This window comes from Serinus canaria, chromosome 8 (genome assembly GCF_022539315.1).
Source record: "Serinus canaria isolate serCan28SL12 chromosome 8, serCan2020, whole genome shotgun sequence".
Lineage (NCBI taxonomy): Eukaryota > Metazoa > Chordata > Aves > Passeriformes > Fringillidae > Serinus > Serinus canaria.
Window position 1 is genome coordinate 29,087,187 of NC_066322.1, and position 16,985 is coordinate 29,104,171.

The window sequence follows — 16,985 nt, forward strand, 5'->3', positions numbered from 1 at the left end:
CCTCACCACAGGAATATTCCAGGCTAAGTAATGGCTCACAACTGTGTGTGGTTGCTAATTTCTGGGTATATAGAAGGGAGATATTCTCAAATGAAAGAATACAGCTTTTAGGGCTTCAGAACAATGAAAGGCAGGGCAGGGCGACTGCCTGAAGTGCAGAAACTAAAAGCTTTTTTCCTTCAGAACAAGAGTAGAATCGAGTAATTGTCGTTTCCAGGGAGATGAGGAACTTCAGGGATCAGAGCTCAATCTGCAGTTAAATGGATTGGAAACAACTCTTTACCAGCTGCTGAAAAAACATGGAGAGAATCACAGAGGAAAATCAGAGAGCATTTTTTCCTGGCACTGTGGACATGCCTTCACATTTAGGAATGATGGACCGGTTATTTAGATGATCCAGGTTAAATATTCATGAATGTTAAGAGAGAAGTATTTGCTGTGCTATCCCTTTTCTCATCTATCTCCCTCCCATTCACCTCCCTTCACAGCAGAACCTGACAGGTATTTCAGCTTTCAAAGACAAACCTAAGAGTTCCCTCCCCCGCTGCCTAAGTGCAATTCTAAGCAGACCTGGCATGTGAAAAACACCTAAAATAAGATCTTAAAACACTCTTTACAAGCTGGCCAGGCCCCTGCCTTTCCCCAGAGATGTTTCACAGGTGCCAAACACAAGAAGCTCGCGTTTCAATGGCATGCCAGACTCTGAGCTTCTCTCGTGTAAAAAACAGCAAACCCCAGGAGCTGCACAGGATTCTCCAAAATCACCACTACCTTTGTGAGTGCTGTAGAGGGCTGCAAATGTCACCACGAAGAAGGTGGTGGAATATTTTCCAGCATTAACCAGATGAAAGGCCCGTTTGTTATCGCGGTAACGGCGCAGGCACTGGATGAATCGCAACCAAGCAGGGATGCACTGGACAACTGCTCTCACTCCGTAGGAGTAGCTGTTACAAATCTGATTATCTGCAAGAAAAACAGGAGTTGAAGCTGTTAAGGCAAAGAGTTAGTAAGTTTAAGAACTGTTTTTGTCTTCCTGTCTGCAATATCTCTTTATGGCAGCAATTCCCCATCAGCAGCTGGTACCGAGGCACGCAAACTGCAAGGAGCCCAAAGTAGCTCAATGTTCCATCTTGGAGGTGTTCAGGTGGCATGAATAACACATCCAGACAGATCACCATCTAACTCCCTCATCCTGCCAGGATAACCAACATGCTAGAAATTATCTATTTTTAAATGCGCTCAGCGCTGTTGGCGGGACTGTGAATAATCAAATTAGGAGTGGAATTACAAAAGGCCTCTGACACTGGATTTTTGTGCATAAATGGGAGAGCACTTAGAAACTCTGCAGGACAGCTCTAAAAGGCTACTTTGCCAAAGATGTCCTTGACCTGTTTTCCTTGCGCACTGTAATAGGAAAAAACGCATTTCAGTATGGGACTGGGTTTAGTGTTTTTCACTTTGTTTTTCAAAAAGCAAATCCAAGGCATAGTCTGGTTTCAAAAACTGAGATGAGAAGCAACCACACCACAATGCCATTGTGTCCCATCCTCCATGTTTGAAAGCCTTCTTTTTACTAAGGCAATGACCAGGAAGCTTTTCCTGGAACTTCCCAAGAACTCCATATTCTTCTGCTGTCTCAGCACATCTAAACCAAACACCTGCTGCCTAACATTCGTTTCTTATTCACTCTAAGGGAGATTAGCTGACATTATTAGCTGACATTATTAGCTGATATTTATCCCAAAACGCCGTGCTATCATTCCACTGCTCAGATTGGAAGAGGACAAATCGTTACGCACACAGTTGCTTTACGTATTTTAATTTTTATTTTTAATAAGTAAATATTTAGCTGCTCACGATGCTGTCTCTTAAAATGAAGGGGAAGATCAGACAGATTGGAAGAACAAAGTGAACACTGATGCTTATTGAAGCATACAGTAAATTCTCTCAGTAAGTGTCAAAACCATCAGACAATATGATTTGCCAGCAGTGCTTAAAATGGAAAGTCAGCAGTGAGGAGACAGGTACTGTTTTGCCACTGGGAAGGCCAAAGTCAAAATTCACATTCCAGCTCTGTATTCCTTCTGGCTAGAAAATAAGGGAAGACAGAGCATGGACAGCCCTGGCAGAGAAGCATCAACTCAAATCAAGGAAGAGGTGGCACCAAGGAGCTTCTCCATCCTCTCTTGCTTTGGAATGGAGCCCGTAAGAACCAGGCTACAGCACAGAAAGCTGGGGTCAACAAGCTCAGGATTCTCATGATGAGCAACAGGAAGAGGCTAAAGGCAAATACATGGTTAAATTACTATGAAATAAAACAACAATGCCAGGAAAATGGATTTCTCTTTCCAATCAGGAGCGCTGTGTCTAAATTCTTTGATGGACACAGACATCGGGCCAAATGACTGGATTAGGAAATGAACACTGATGTGAAATTCCATTTCTCTGGATGGAAGTAAGAAAGGGGAGAATCTCTCTAATGCCACATTTACAAGAAATGCCAATTATTTTGGTTTCCTGTACTATTAATAACCCTCTTTAAAACAGACAATTAGAAAGTTGCCTTGCTCAGTGTTTCTCAGGTCATTTTGACCCCATTCCCAGGGCTCATCAGCATTACCTGTATCTGCCAGAAGTCCAGCATTGTCCTCCCACTGAACCTCAAAGCTGTAGAAGCAGATCATGTATTCCAAATCCATAAGTATCACCACCAGGCTGTTGAGCTGATCAGCCAGCCAGAAATCTGCGAAGCCTACCTTGTGGAAGGGAGCAGTGAACACTCGAAACTGTCAGGAAAAACAAAGCAGGAAAAATTCATGGCTGTGTCAAAGGCATCCAAATGCAGTGGCAGGACATCACAGAACAGAACAAATATGGAAATAACAGAAATGCTTGAAGATTTATTGCTGGCCTTTTGCTCCTGCTGACAAAAAAGGGTAACTGTCTCCTCGCTTTTGGTACAAAGAACATTCCTGCTTTCCTCCTCCTGTATGTATCTATTCCTGTGCCCCCCTCAGCCTTTTGTTTTTTCCTGGCAGAACAGCCCAGTCTCCTCTAACCAGGCTCTTTCCCAGAAACTCCCAGTCTCCATTTAAGAGCTCTACACAGCTCCATTTCTCTCATTGCCCCTCACTTTGATCAGCACTTTCTTTCAGGCACTTACATCATGTCCATTGACATCTTCCACGTTTGCCTTCCCCCTCACACTTAATGTCAGCTGGATTTAGACCCTCAGCACAGCCATTAGTCTGGTCATGCCTTGGTCTACTTAACTCATGAGTTGTTCTTTGGTGTTAGAAGTTGTGACAGTGAGGATTGTTACTGGGTCTGCCAATGCCTCCAGCAGGGAAAGGGTGAAAGAAAAGGCAGAGGAAATCCTATTGCCTGTCAGTTGGACTCCCCCTCAATCCCAGTCCACTTCCCTCTAATCCTGAAGAGCAGTTTTGCTCCTTCCAAAGCAGACAGTTTTCTGCTCCATTACCTTTGATTACCCCTCTCCCTGCCCAGTTAGTTGTAGTTACTAATGGCAAATTTCTCACAGAGAAGGCACCAGCACCATCCGGTCATTATGGGATTTATGAACCTTTAAATTAATGAAAGCACAGGCTAACACTGATCTTTTATCCTGCTCTCCTTATTAACCTGAAGGGTGCACAGCTGCAGAAAGCCAGGAAAGGACTGACACAACCCATCAGCCTGTAATGCAGATTTAAGGCTCTGCTCCTAAAATTTCAAAGCCAAATAGGGGATCAAGAGTTAGTGGCATAAAGCAGATATGGATCTTGACCCAGAAAGCTCTGTGCTCATGTTGGATGGCACCTATTCCCAAAGGTCAAACAAGGCCAGCCTTTAGGGAGGACTGTCTTCAAAGGTGCCCAGCTGCAGAACAGAGGTCAAAGACCACACCAGCCTTCCCTTACAGAAACTCTTTCCTCCCTTTTCCCAACACTCCCTAATACAATCTTTATCTGTTTCTTCACAGACAATTGTTTTGTCCATGAATAAAGACTAGCTAAGCAAATGAAATGTGAAAATAACTTTACAGACAGATCTCCCTGGGGGGAAAAAAAGAAAGAAAACAATAAATAATATTCTTGTTATTTAAATTAGGGGGAAATACTTCAACACTGCCAAGTGACAGCATAAAACTTCTAGGAGAGTAAAAGTTTTCCACTTACAGGTTACAGCTGAGGAGGAGTCAATAGATAGATCCATGACATATCTGAAACTGGCATCTGAGTCAACCCTCCTTCAGACCCTGAGCTGCCATCTGAACCCTCCCAATGCCATGTGCCAGGCACTGTGGCTTCTGCCTGCTGCCCAGGCACAGCTGGAGCTGCAGCCCCAATTCCAGTGGAGGTACCACAGCCAGCTCCTTGCTTCCCAGCTGAGAAGTGTCTGCAACATCCTCCAGTTAAGGACAAAGTCATAAAACACCAAAGGCTGCACCTCAGTTTCAATAACCAGTTGCAATTCTCTATCAACAATTCCACAGCCTGAGCACAGACTTCCTGGTGCTGATCCCTGCACTTCTAATTGGTGCTGAGATGCCAGATATCTGAGCTGAGCTGGACACTTGCTAGCTTTTCACCTCTCACAGACAGGCTCCCTGCACTGCTGTGGCCATGGAGCTCCTGCAGAGAGCGTGGGCACAGGGACATTCCCTGGGCTCAGATCCAATTCCTCCCGCTGAGCTGCTCTCCCCAGCCCACACCAGGGCACTCAGGAGCTTCTCACTGGCAGCAAAGGCACCAAGAATGCTCCCCTAAGCACTCAGGCAAGAAAGAAGAGCCTGGCAGGGGAACTAGACTTCATTACAGGCTAAATAACTTTTTTCACTCAGAGGAAGATCAATTCTGATGTTTTGCCATCCCTCAGGGATTAGCACAAGAGATCCCACTCTCAACCAGCAGTTGATGTTGGTCACAGGGGGAGGCAGGACGACTCCTAAATCCATGAGGAAATGCTACAACACACTCAAGCATGCCCCTGATTTGGTTCCAGAAAAATTGAAAGTGCCAGTAATGCTCTGCTACACCTGATAGGTCAGATTTTGTTTTGCCTGGAAATGAAACATATGAAACATGTGAAGAAAAATGCTCACCAAACATAATTTTTTGTGAGCAGAACAGTTCTAAGACTTGCACTATTTAAACCTCCTTTCACCCAGAGAGCTGCTGGCAGCTGCATGGAGAAATAAAACACACCCAGCTGGCCAAGTACACACAATAAAAGCTGCTCTTTATGTGGTCTGGCCTCTTCTTTCCCCTTCCTCCTTCCACATAATGCACTCAAGTACCATGTCATCTCCCACCATTAAGGTGATCTGGCATTTTGATGAAGCTTTTTTTCCCCTAGGAGACCTTGGGATGAACTGGCCTCTGCACACTCAAGGTACTCAATGAACCTTATGGATCCCTTCCAGCTTGAGATATTTCATGGGGCAGGTTTGGTGGACAGAGACTGTTTGCAAGGGCATTTAGTGACAGGACAAGAGGGAATGGCTTAAAACTGACAGAGTGTAGGTTTAGATTAGATACAAGGAAGAAATTCTTCCCTGTGAGGGTGGTGAGGCCCTGGCACAGGTTGTCCAGAGAAGCTGTGCCTGCCCCATCCCTGGAAGTGTCCAAGGCCAGACTGGATGAGGTTTAGAGCAACCTGAGATTGTAGAAAATGTCCCTGTCTGTGGCAGACGGTTGGAACTCAATGATCTTTAAGGTCCCTTCCAACTCAGGCTATTCCATGATCCTATAACTCTATCTCAGACTGCAGCACAGTCTGGAGATCACTGGGACAGGGCAGGGGCTGCAAACAGCCCAACAGCTCTGTGGAGTAAGATATTGAGGTAAGATATTGAGGTAAATTAGCAGAGATATTGCTCATGTGGTTAAAGCACATCCAGTGCTTCCCCTCACACCAGGGGACAGCAGTCAGACTAATGAGGCTTGGGACTGAAGGTACCTCTGTGAGGGATGGCTGAGTGCTGGAAGGCACAAAGAAAGAAGCTGGCGTAGCAGCAAGCCAGCAAATCAAATAACAGAGGTGAGCTCAGAGAGGTTAATTCACTGTGTGTATACCTGCACAGATGTCCTCAAAGCATGATGCTGTTCTCATCTTTGCTGTGTTCCAGATAAAGTTAATTGTTTTAATTGGCATTGAAATGATTCACTGAAGAAAACCAGCCAGCCAAACCCCCTCTTCTGCCCAAAGCTCTCAGAACAGTGCTAGCAAGAAGAAAGTGTCAAGGGAACCAGCTTGATTAAAGCCAATTTAAAAGGGTGCACAGGGTAGGGAAGAGCATGTGAAACAGCCATTTGGGAAGAAACTCCTGAGTCACCCAGCAAGCCTGAAAGCTGTTCTTTCAGCGCTCCCACCTATGACTGGAACACTGAAGCAGCACATATATTGACACTGAATTTACCAGACTTATCTTACAGGAAAATAAAGAGCTCAGTCTCAAACAAAGAGCACAAATAGAAAAAAACCCCACCCATAAACATAATTCTATGGGTAGTAACTTTCCCAAAGGTTCTCTCTCCATCAGTGAACCCTCTCAACGTTGGCACTACTCCAGTTTGGGCTAAGGAGCATCCATGCAGCCTTGCCTTAGGGCAATGGACCTCTAATCAATCTGTCTCACTAGGTTAAGGAATAAACAACCAAGACATCCAAGGGTTTCCATACATGCAAAAGTTTGTAAGCAGCTGTCAACAGGAAGGTTAACAAGTCAACTGGTACAGGAAGAAGAATATGCTTCTGCAAACCCACCCCAAAACCAGTCTGCAGTCAACACCTGATCAGGTCTGCTCTATAAATCACAGTGGTATAAGCACCCCCTGCATCCCTCTTTACTGAGGGTTAGCGACACTTGTATACACTTCATTGAGCTACTGCTCAGACACAGCATTTAAACAAAAAATCATTTATTTCCACCAGCTTTGACACTTACCAATAGTTTGAGCAGCCAAAAACGGGACTTGTAATATAAGGTTTTGGTAGGGTTGATGAGAAAAAGCAACATGAAGCCATACAAGATGAGTGGGTTCACCTGCATGGGGATGTAGGTGAATCGACCATATATACATGCCAGCAGGCTCAGGCACCACAAAACACCCAGGAAACCAGCAATCTGCAGGAAAAAAAGCCAAACAATCATGAAAAAACAGCCCCGAAACCTGCAATGTGTTCTCATTAGAAGAAAAGGGAGAGCAGTGCTCAATCCTGTAATCTAATCAGACTTCAGCAACTTCCTCTTCTAATTGTATTAGGAGTCCTTGCCAGGAAATGGTGCAGGATTTATCCTGCTGATCCTCAGCATGGCTCAGCCACTCTAAAATCCCTCCTGCTCACCTCAAAGAGATGTTGATGGGACAAGTTGCTGCGGGGGTTGAGCTCGAAGATGAGGACGTGGTTGACTCCAGCCTGTCTCCAGCCATATGTGTTGATACCCAGGAGAAAGAGGAATTCTATCAGGAGAAAGCCACCTCGATAGATTCTCACCAGTGGCCACACATTTGGTCCATCTATAAAAGCCACACCTGGCAAAACAAAAAAAAAAAAAAAAAAAAAAAAGAAAAAAAAAGGAAGGATTTTAGGGATAACAGAGGTCATGTCACAAAGCAAGGCTTTATCCTGGATCTCAGGTGTTTGGCTGGACCCTGAGAAAACAGGGTACACGTGTACACCACTGCATGTTCCAGCAAGTGGAGGACTTTTTGCCTAGCCTGTCAGAGGATTTAGGAGCATTTTGGGGAAAATTCCCTTTCCAGCTGCTGTAATCGAGCCATTAGCAGCGTCCCTGCCTCACACTGCAGGCACAAGGGACAGCACCAGCATAAATCTGACTAGAGACACTTAAATATTCTGCTTTAATAGAGATGAAATCCCAACAGACAGATACACAAACACTTCAGCTCCCCACAAAACCAAGAGGAACCATTTACAGCATTTAAAACAATGCTAAAACCTCCTAATCACCGGACTCAGTACAATGGTAATGCAATACATATTCATGGCCAGCATTACAACACCCAGCCCCACACAAACAGAAATCCCAGCACAAGGCAGCAGTGCTGGAAAGCCTGTTGCTTCCTTTGTTCAGTTTTCAGGGGTTTGGAAACAAATATGATTCGTTTCAAACAATGAGCAGCCTTAGACAGCAGCAGCTTTCTCCAGAATAAATCTCTTTATAATGGACTGGTCACTACGCACAGGTTTGATAAGAAAAGCATAAATTAAATAAAGTTATTCAAAATCCTCAATTTTAGTTTCATTGTGAGTTTCTCACCCACATGCTTTCTAAGAGGGGTAAAAGAAAGAACCTGCACTTCACAGAACTGAGGCTGAGAATTTATTCCCACAGACCTGCCTGAATTATAGCCCCAAGTTTTTCAAACTGTTTTCTCAGAGAAAGCAAATCCATAGGGAATTTCATGTCTTCAGCATCTACACTTTATATGACATAACTTACAGAGAAAAAGCTGTGCCAGAGAAAATTATTCCAGAACTGCTGCTTTAAATTTAAAACTTTAGACTCTTGGATTCAGGCAAAACAGAGTCAACTTTTCGGCAGAAATTACACATCCCCAAAAGAGCTGAAAGAAATTGCATATCTTAAATGTGAAATTAAGTCTTAAAGGTGGAATTGCAAAGAAGGATTTTCAGATTTTTATCTGAAAACCAAACGAAATTACAAAATGGGTAAGGTTGGAAGGAACCACAATGGGTCATCTGATCAAAACTCCAAACAGGGCAGAGTAGCCCCAAAAATACTGACTGAATTGAAGTGAAAATATCCCTGGTGACAAGTCTAATGGCAGCCTAATTCCCAAAGAAGAGCAGGATCACTGTAAGGGCTTGAGATTTTGCATGAAACCTTTCAGGTTTCTGGCTAATAAAATGAATGCACATTTCTGTGAAATTCTAACCTCACTTACACACTAGCTTGGCACTTAGGGAAGCCCATATAGAAACAGCGAAACCTCAGAATTTGTCTCCCTTAGGGTGACACCCTCCTGGGATCCACTTGTAGCTTTGCAGCCTTTAACAGACCCCGAGTGGTGATGAACTCATCTCTGTACTTTTCAAATCAGGTAGTGCAGCACTGGGTCACCGGCAGAAGCCATGTTCTGATGCTGTTTCACAAATTCACCACACAGAACACTAAAATCCTATCTCAGCTGATCAAATCACACAAACAATTTGGCAAAAGCAGCTGAGAGGTTAGCAAAGTACAGGCCAATTAAAAACACCCACTCTGCACTTGGAATCCAGGGTTTTGCCCAATATCTGCAGTAATGCTCAGCTATCAGATCATGCCTGCTGATACAACACACCTATTACCCACACTGGGTTAGTAACACCTGCTCTGGAGATATAATCATTTTTATGAATTCCTTCTCACAACTGCCTCACTTCTTCATTCTTAGCACCGAGAGGGAGAGCAAACACAACGGGCTTCAATCATTTTGCATCTCACACAGAGATGTTTAAGTAACAGAAATTATGAATAAAGAACAGTTTCTACACATTAAACAGTGCCTTCATGCAGATGGGTAAGCTTCATGCCTCTACCATGGGAAGACCAAACGAGCAGCACTGCAAACAGCTCCTCAAACAGAGGCATTTTATCCAAAGAGATGGCTAGATGCAATTACAGAAACATCCGATTAAAAATTCTTTTAAGTCATAAAAACACAGACGTGGGCTTTCCCTAATGCAAGAGCTGGTAAGTTGATTTGTTAAGCCTTTTCCTTTGTACTGCTTAAGCAAGTTACAACACTCCAGAAATCACACACACAATTAGTAAAGCTGCTTGTGATTAAGGTCTGTGTCTGGATCTGCAGTACTACTCTAATCAGGGGCCAAACTCAGAAGGCATAAAGCAGAATAAAGCCAGGGCCTGAGAGATGCACCCATTAATTGTAGCTTTTAAACAATCTTGCCAACTACTGCCAATAAGAAAAAGTCAATTAATTCCATTAGCAGACTCCAGGCATTGGAATCCTAGGAAATTCCACATGAGTTCCTGATTTCCATCCCAACTGGCATCTGGTCACATGGCTCTGTGTCTGCTGGCCTTTTCTTTAGGGAGTCAACACCATGCAAAGCTCAAGTTCTACAAGCACCTGTCTCAAAGTTGGCACAGGCTGTGTGATACCAGAATGATAACAAAAATCTGCTTTTACACATAAATGTTGCACCCTCAGAATATCCCTCCAAAAATAAGGAGGGAACCACAAGTAAAGGATTTTAGTCTTCAACACTGACATATACAACATGAGAAAAACCACAACCTACTGCTGAGCAGAGCCAGTAGTTCACACCAATGTAATATGGCTCTAATTTAATCCAGGACATCCAGGTCCAGGCCCTCCCTAAGAGAGGAGAATCCACCCAAACCCAGGCATGGCAGGACACCTACCTGAAAGTATGACAGTGACGTTCAGTGCAATGAACAACCCGCAGAACAGTCCAACCCTGAATGTCGTCCAGGCTGGTACAGGCTGTGAACAAAGCCACAGCAGAATTAAGGTGAGGTAAAGAGGTTATCAGCAGAGTCAGATTAGTTTGCAGAGCCAACTTAAAATCACAAACACAAGCTCCTGATCCCTTATTGCACTCTTGCTTTGAAGTGAGGTTTTTTTAAACTGAAAATGCTGTGTAATATTCTTGCCATGTTGAAATGGAGTTTGGGAGTCTCAGTGGCCCCTGAAAAATATTCCAGACCACACAAACACTAAGCATATGCTTTTATTAGTACAAATTTCCTTTTACCATTTATCTCCTCCCTTCATTACCTCTGCATGCATCAGGAGCAGTAACCTATTTCCAAACCTTCCGGAACTAAAGCAGATAATCTGGCCCTGCACAATGCACGCTCACATCAATTATTTCCACTATTTCCTTCAGATGTTGACTCTGATTTGGCACCTTGACAAGCTGGAGGAGCAGCTTTGCTCCACAACCCCCATGTCTCACCTGAGCTGCTCCTAAGGGTGGAACACGCAGACGTTTCATTGCCTTCTGTCTGTCTCCATCTTCCAACTCGTTGGTCACCACTTCCTGAGGAGACAATGATACACACCACTGAAGGTCACCTGAGCACGTAGTCAAACCAAAACTAAACGTTGGTTTCCAAGCTAGAGGTGAGCCCTGGCCCAGTATTTTTTTAATACAAAGACATGAAAAGCTCAGCATGCTGTACCAAGTTCCTTCATAAGTTAAAGCTGAACTAGGCTTTACCCAGGGAGAAGTTCCCAGCTGAAGAGAACATATCCATACTGATGCAAGCAGTTCCAGAAGTCAGTGGCATTTCAAAATCAGTTACTACCCATCTTGGTGGTAAACACAAGCTATAGAGAGGGCAAAACACTGAGGGAATTACAGTGCCATAGAACAGTTTGGGTTGGAAGGGACCTAAAGATCTTGTTCCAACCCTCTGCTATGGGCGCTTTCCACTAGAACAGGTTTGCTCAGAGCTCCATCCAACCTGTGCTTCCAGAGACCAGCAGGGACAAAAACCTCATTTTGGGGGGATTTTTGGCAGTGCCCAGGCCAGCCTCTTCACCTCTGTTTCGGAGATAAGCTGGTTGATCTTCTTGCAGGTGTAGAAGGGAGCCACCTCCACCTCGGCCACCCTCCACTCCGCGCCCCGTGTCGTCTCCAGGTTCTTGTCATGCTTCTTCAGGATCTTGCGGAATCCGGTGAAGTTCAGGTTCTGCAGGCAAGGGAAAGAACATGCTGGCTTTTAAACCCCAGCCATCTCTCAAACCCCTGCTATCTCCCAAGAAAGAGAAATTGTTCTCTCCCCGGTGCTAGCAAGAAAAGAATCTTAATGAGAATCAAAATGATTGCATTCCTCGTCAGGAAGTTTTTGAGTTCTTACTTTATTATAATGAGTATAATCCTAGCAAATAAAATAAAAAATGTGGCATAAAAAGGGAGCTACCTAAAGCTTTTTATTTCCTGAAAAGCCAGATCACTTCCACCTTCCTCCTTTATTCAAGAAGTGACCTGATGCTACCTTGAAGACAAATAACCCTTAGGGGGTTATTCCTCCTGAAATATCTGAGCTACTGACTTCTTTAAACTTGACACTGTTTCTAATCAAGTCCTCCAGTTAAATTCATTATAGAAGGGAAATCTTTGTATGAAAGTTGTCAGTGCTGCAGATTAAATCCATCCCCACAGCAGCATGTTTTTTCACAGAGTATGTTGCACAATGACTGCAAAACCAGCTTAGGCTTGCAGATGTGGGAGATGTAATTCTCCAGTCTGCAGAGACAAGCACACAATGCTTAAAACAAGGAGCAACTGTTGATTTCCGAGTTATAAGTGATCCCTGATTCAACACCCATGCACAGTACCTAAGACAGGGAAAGCACATCACACAGCAGCAATTTCTGTGGCATGATGTATTTGCAATCCTGCATTTCATTGTGCAGCAAGTCCTGCCTAAAAAACTCAGTGTTTCATTCAAAGAACAGCAGAAACACAGAGAGACCATGGCAAGACTCAATTCTGAAAAAAGCTTAGAGAGCAGCTTGGAAAGAACACCAGAGAAAAAAGCAAAATCTAATGCCCTGGGGAGAGGCACCAACTACTCAGTGAAATTATTTTCAATGTAATTATGCTTAGAGTGATTTAATGCCAGACCCTCCCATCTAGGTGGGGAATGAGGCTGGGGAGACAGGAGCAGGAAGCCAAAGCATTAATGACCTGCCTCATTGCAGACAAGAGACTTTAATTACTTTCTATTGGAAAAACCAGCATTCCACCCCAAGGAGAGCAGAAGTTTTACATGAAAAACTGCAACAAAAGGATGATTTTTGGTCAGGGACCTTTCTGTAGCCTGAACTAACATCCCTTCCTCTGCCATGGGTACAATCCCTAAATCTGCGGTGCGCTGGCTGGTTGGGATATGTTTATACCAGACACCCTAAAACCTCTCATTTTCTCAGAGGCATTTCATCCTCTGGCTGCAAAAATTCTGCAGCCCCAAAGTGCATGATAAAAGCATTGCTGGTCACAGTGATGCTTCTGACAAAGAACACACAGTGATGGGACTGTGGAACAGAACAAACATAATTTATGCAGTCTGATATTTCGCTATTCTTGCTGCTTTTATTTGTCAAGGGGCCTTCTCCAAGCCTGACCTCCATTTCTGCTGCATTCTGTGGAGAAAAAACCCCAAAAAACTACCACAAACAAAGAAAAAGCAACCAAAAACCCTCCACAAACAACAAACAGTGCAACTTAGGCAATAATATAATGCAACATCAAGTAGAATCAAACAGGGGACTCAAAAAATCTTTGCTCATATAAATCAGGAAATGCACCAGCAAGGTAATTTAATAAAACTGGTTCAGCCTCCATTATTCACCCAATAAATGCATTATATTATATAGAGAATAAGTAACTAAATCTTATATGCTTAATTTGTTTGTCCTAAAACAGAGCATTTCAAATAGATAGATTTTTTTATGTATATACACACTCTAGAAGAACACATTGCTGATAAGTATAAATTCATTTTATCAGAAGTTTAATCATTTAAACATGCAAGAGCTGCCCTGGAGACTGCTTACAGCTGCATTTGACAGTTGGTTTGTGTACCTCAGGAATGAATGCATTTGTTCTCCCCTAAGAAACTGAGGAATTTGCTTCAGGTGGATTTTCCTGCCTCTGTAACCCAAATCAAGGCATCAGCATTTCATCAAAGCCAGTTTGATATTTATCATGCTGCTGTTGATTTCATTTTTTATCTCCTACATGAAGGGCTCAGGTACATCATCCTCCCACCAAGTTATTGTTTTTTCTTCTCTCCAAAACTGCAAGAGCTTGAATATTCCTCATTGTTATACTCTAAGCTCAAGAGTGATTAACAACAGTAGAACTGTGGGATTTAGTTTTATGTCTGTTTTTGTGTTTGTATTCCTTGTCCTCAACTTCAATACCAGTTTGAGGGAATTTTTCTCATTCTCTCTCTGGAGTTATGTTGTAGAAAGCAGCTCTGCTGTCTCTGCAAAGTGTGAAAAACTAGATGGGGTTTAGATCAATATTTAGTAGACTTACAGTGGGTCTGGACTCATGGCAGCAAAAAGCAAAAACATCATGTGGAACCTGCCTTTCTACACTGAGGAATAGCAGGAAAAGATTTCCCAAGAGAATGATCAGTGTTAGCCCCCAACTAAATTCTTCACCAAGCCTCAGAATTGGTTTTTTTGTAATTAAAAGTATAGCTGTCTTCTGTTAAAAGAGAAAATAAATGTAAGGGAAGAAATCACAGCAGATGATGCTGCTTGACTCCATTCCTAAGAAGATACAGACACTCCACCTTTCCCAGGAATTTGAACTAGGAACTACCACTAATAGTTAAAACACTTTATTAAGAAACTCAGAGTTTCCAGACACAAGCTCAAAGATAACATCACTGCAGGAGAGGTAGAAATACTCAAAATTTTGGGAGACTAAGTTCTGTCCATAGAGCAGAGTGGTATTCAATTCATTCTGACTGAAATTTGTTTAGTAAAATTCTGCAGTAAAGATCTGTCAAAGATCTGAAAATAAACATGTAGTCAATTTAAGCTCCAGCATTCTTAATTAACAAGCTAGAGCCTCTCACAGTAAAACACTTAAAGCATTTCAGAGCATATAACTCCAGAAGAGGTAGCCCAGCCAAAAATATATTAACAGTTTCAGATTTTTATTTCAAGATTTTTGGAACAAGATCAGCATCTGCAGTCAAGCCAAAAATCCAAGTACAACTAAATATTGGTTTGTTTTCATACCTCAAGGCAAATGAGCCTGTATCCTGCAGAAATCAAAATATATGTTTTTTAAATTGATGTTTTAGCAAGAAATTCTGATACAGCAAGGTCACAGCCGCTACCATGGCAACGCCAAGAGGAAATAGAACATTGGGATTTCAAGTTTCAGGACAAATAAAAGATAAAAGAGCTTCTTCCCCGACCTGCCCTGCATAGAACAACACGCTACAGAAGGAAGAGGTCCTGCCTGGACAAAGGTGCTGGGGTCAGCCAGCCCAGAAAAGGAAGAAGGAAAAGTCCTCCAGCAGGTCAGCTCAGCACTTCCAGCTCAGTTAAAAGCAACCAAGTGTACACTGCTACCTGCCTTTTCTTTAGAAGTGTTTAGGGCTCCCCCAGAAAGGAAGAAATAAATGAAAAACTGAGTGAGGCAACTCTGAAGGCTGAGATAGAACAGAGGCTGGACAGAGCTAAAGAATAAAGCAGGGATTTATTAAAAGGCCTCAATGGATGCACCTTGGGCAGCACAAGAGCCCAGCCAGGACTGCACCCAAGAGGGACCAAAATGGATGATCAGTCATGGGGTCTCATGCTTTTATAAGTTCTGGTCCAATTAACTCCAATGGAGTTAATTATCCAGTCATAGCTTTAAGTTATAAAGTCCCATCCTTCTTGTTTTTCTCATGTTGTTTGTGCTCTTGGGCCTGAGATTTGGGCCCACGTTGTTTGTGCTCTTGGGCTGAGATTTGGATCATTTGTCCTTGGTGCCCAGCTGGAGCAGGAATTGTTTTGTCTCCCTGCTCTGTGCACAGAGCTCACCATCCCCTCATGTGAAGCCCAGACCCACAGACTAAAGCAGCCCAGAACCTGGAAAACACAAAAGCTCAAACCTGAAGCACCAAAGCCCTCACAAAGCCCGGAGACGTTTACGCGCAGGGCCCCGCGGCGGCGCCGCCCTCGGCGGGTACCTGATAGTTCTGCAGCAGGATGAGGCTGAGGTAGAGCTCGCTGAAGGCCAATTTCAGGTCTCGGATGTTCCTGTGCTGGACCCGCTCCTCGTGGGACAGGTGGAAGACGGGTTTGCGGCGCCGCTGCAGCGTGGAGGCCCCGCTGGCCTCCTTCTGCGCGTCCAGCGTGGATTGCAGCTCGGTGCGGAGCGTGGTGAACCTGCGCTGCGCTTCCGCAAGCTTCTCTGCGGGCAGGGAGAGGGAAACGTCACCTGCCAGGGTCACACGTGGCCCAGCCAGCCCCAAAAACACCCCAAAAAATCAAAAACGCCCCAAAAATCACCCACGTGCCTGTGGGTGAAACGCGCCGCGCTGCACGGCCTTCCCCCATCGTGAGGTAACCCAAGCGCTCTGCACATTTCTCTCGTCACAGGATGGACTCACAGACTGCCTTGGCTTAAAGGCCATCTCATTCCACCCTCCTGCCATCAGCAGGGATACCTCCCACCTCCCTGGCCTTGGACACCTCCAGGGACTGGGCACAGCTTCTCTGGGCAAATCTGTGCCAGGGTCTCAGCACCCTCAGAGGGAAGAATTTCTTCCTAATTTCTAATTCAAACCTGCCCTCTGTCCCTGCTCTGCTTATTTCTCTTGTCACAGGATGGAATCACAGACTGCCTTGGGTTAAAGGCCATGTCATTCCAAACCCCTGCCACTGGCAAGGACATCTCCCATGTGTTCCTGGCCTTGGACACCTCCAGGGGTTGGGCAGCTACAGCTTCTCTGGACAAATCTGTGTCAGGGTCTCAGCACCCTCACAGGGAAGAATTTCTTCCTAATGTCTAATTCCAACCTGCCCTCTGTCAGTGTGAAGCCATTCCCCCTGTCCTGGCACTCCAAGCCCTTGTCACAAGTCCCTCTTCAGCTCCCTTGGACCCTTTAGGCACAGGAGGGGGCTGTAAGGGATCTCTGGAGCCTTCTCTTCTCCAGCTGAACAGCCCCAGCTCTCCCAGCCTGGCTGAGCAGAGGTGCTCCAGTCCTCTGGACCCACTCTAATGCGTCTTTGTTCTTCCTGTGCTGTGAGCCCCAGACCTGGATGAAGAACTCCAGATGTGATCTCACTGGGGCAGAGAAAAAGAGGAAGCTTTCCTTATTGAACCTATGTAAAACACATAAGTTCTCAAGAAAAAAAAAAAAAAATATTAATAGGGTCAAAATCAAAGGGCTGTCCCTTCAGCACAGACTAAAGCAGCATTAGCCAGGAACTGAG

The 16,985-nt window shown here is 44.3% G+C and overlaps 1 protein-coding gene across 1 annotated transcript in view; it reads right to left on the bottom strand.

The window, feature by feature from the left end:
* XPR1 (xenotropic and polytropic retrovirus receptor 1) overlaps positions 1 to 16,985 on the bottom strand; it is a 109,539-nt gene that overhangs the window by 16,301 nt on the left and 76,253 nt on the right. The window contains exons 4-11 of the mRNA XM_009098426.3: positions 15,737 to 15,960; positions 11,570 to 11,719; positions 10,981 to 11,064; positions 10,424 to 10,505; positions 7,351 to 7,538; positions 6,950 to 7,129; positions 2,621 to 2,786; positions 772 to 963 (exon numbers count right to left, since the gene is read on the bottom strand). Coding sequence (XP_009096674.1) covers positions 772 to 963; positions 2,621 to 2,786; positions 6,950 to 7,129; positions 7,351 to 7,538; positions 10,424 to 10,505; positions 10,981 to 11,064; positions 11,570 to 11,719; positions 15,737 to 15,960 — 1,266 coding nt within the window. The remainder of the gene's footprint in view (positions 1 to 771; positions 964 to 2,620; positions 2,787 to 6,949; positions 7,130 to 7,350; positions 7,539 to 10,423; positions 10,506 to 10,980; positions 11,065 to 11,569; positions 11,720 to 15,736; positions 15,961 to 16,985) is intronic.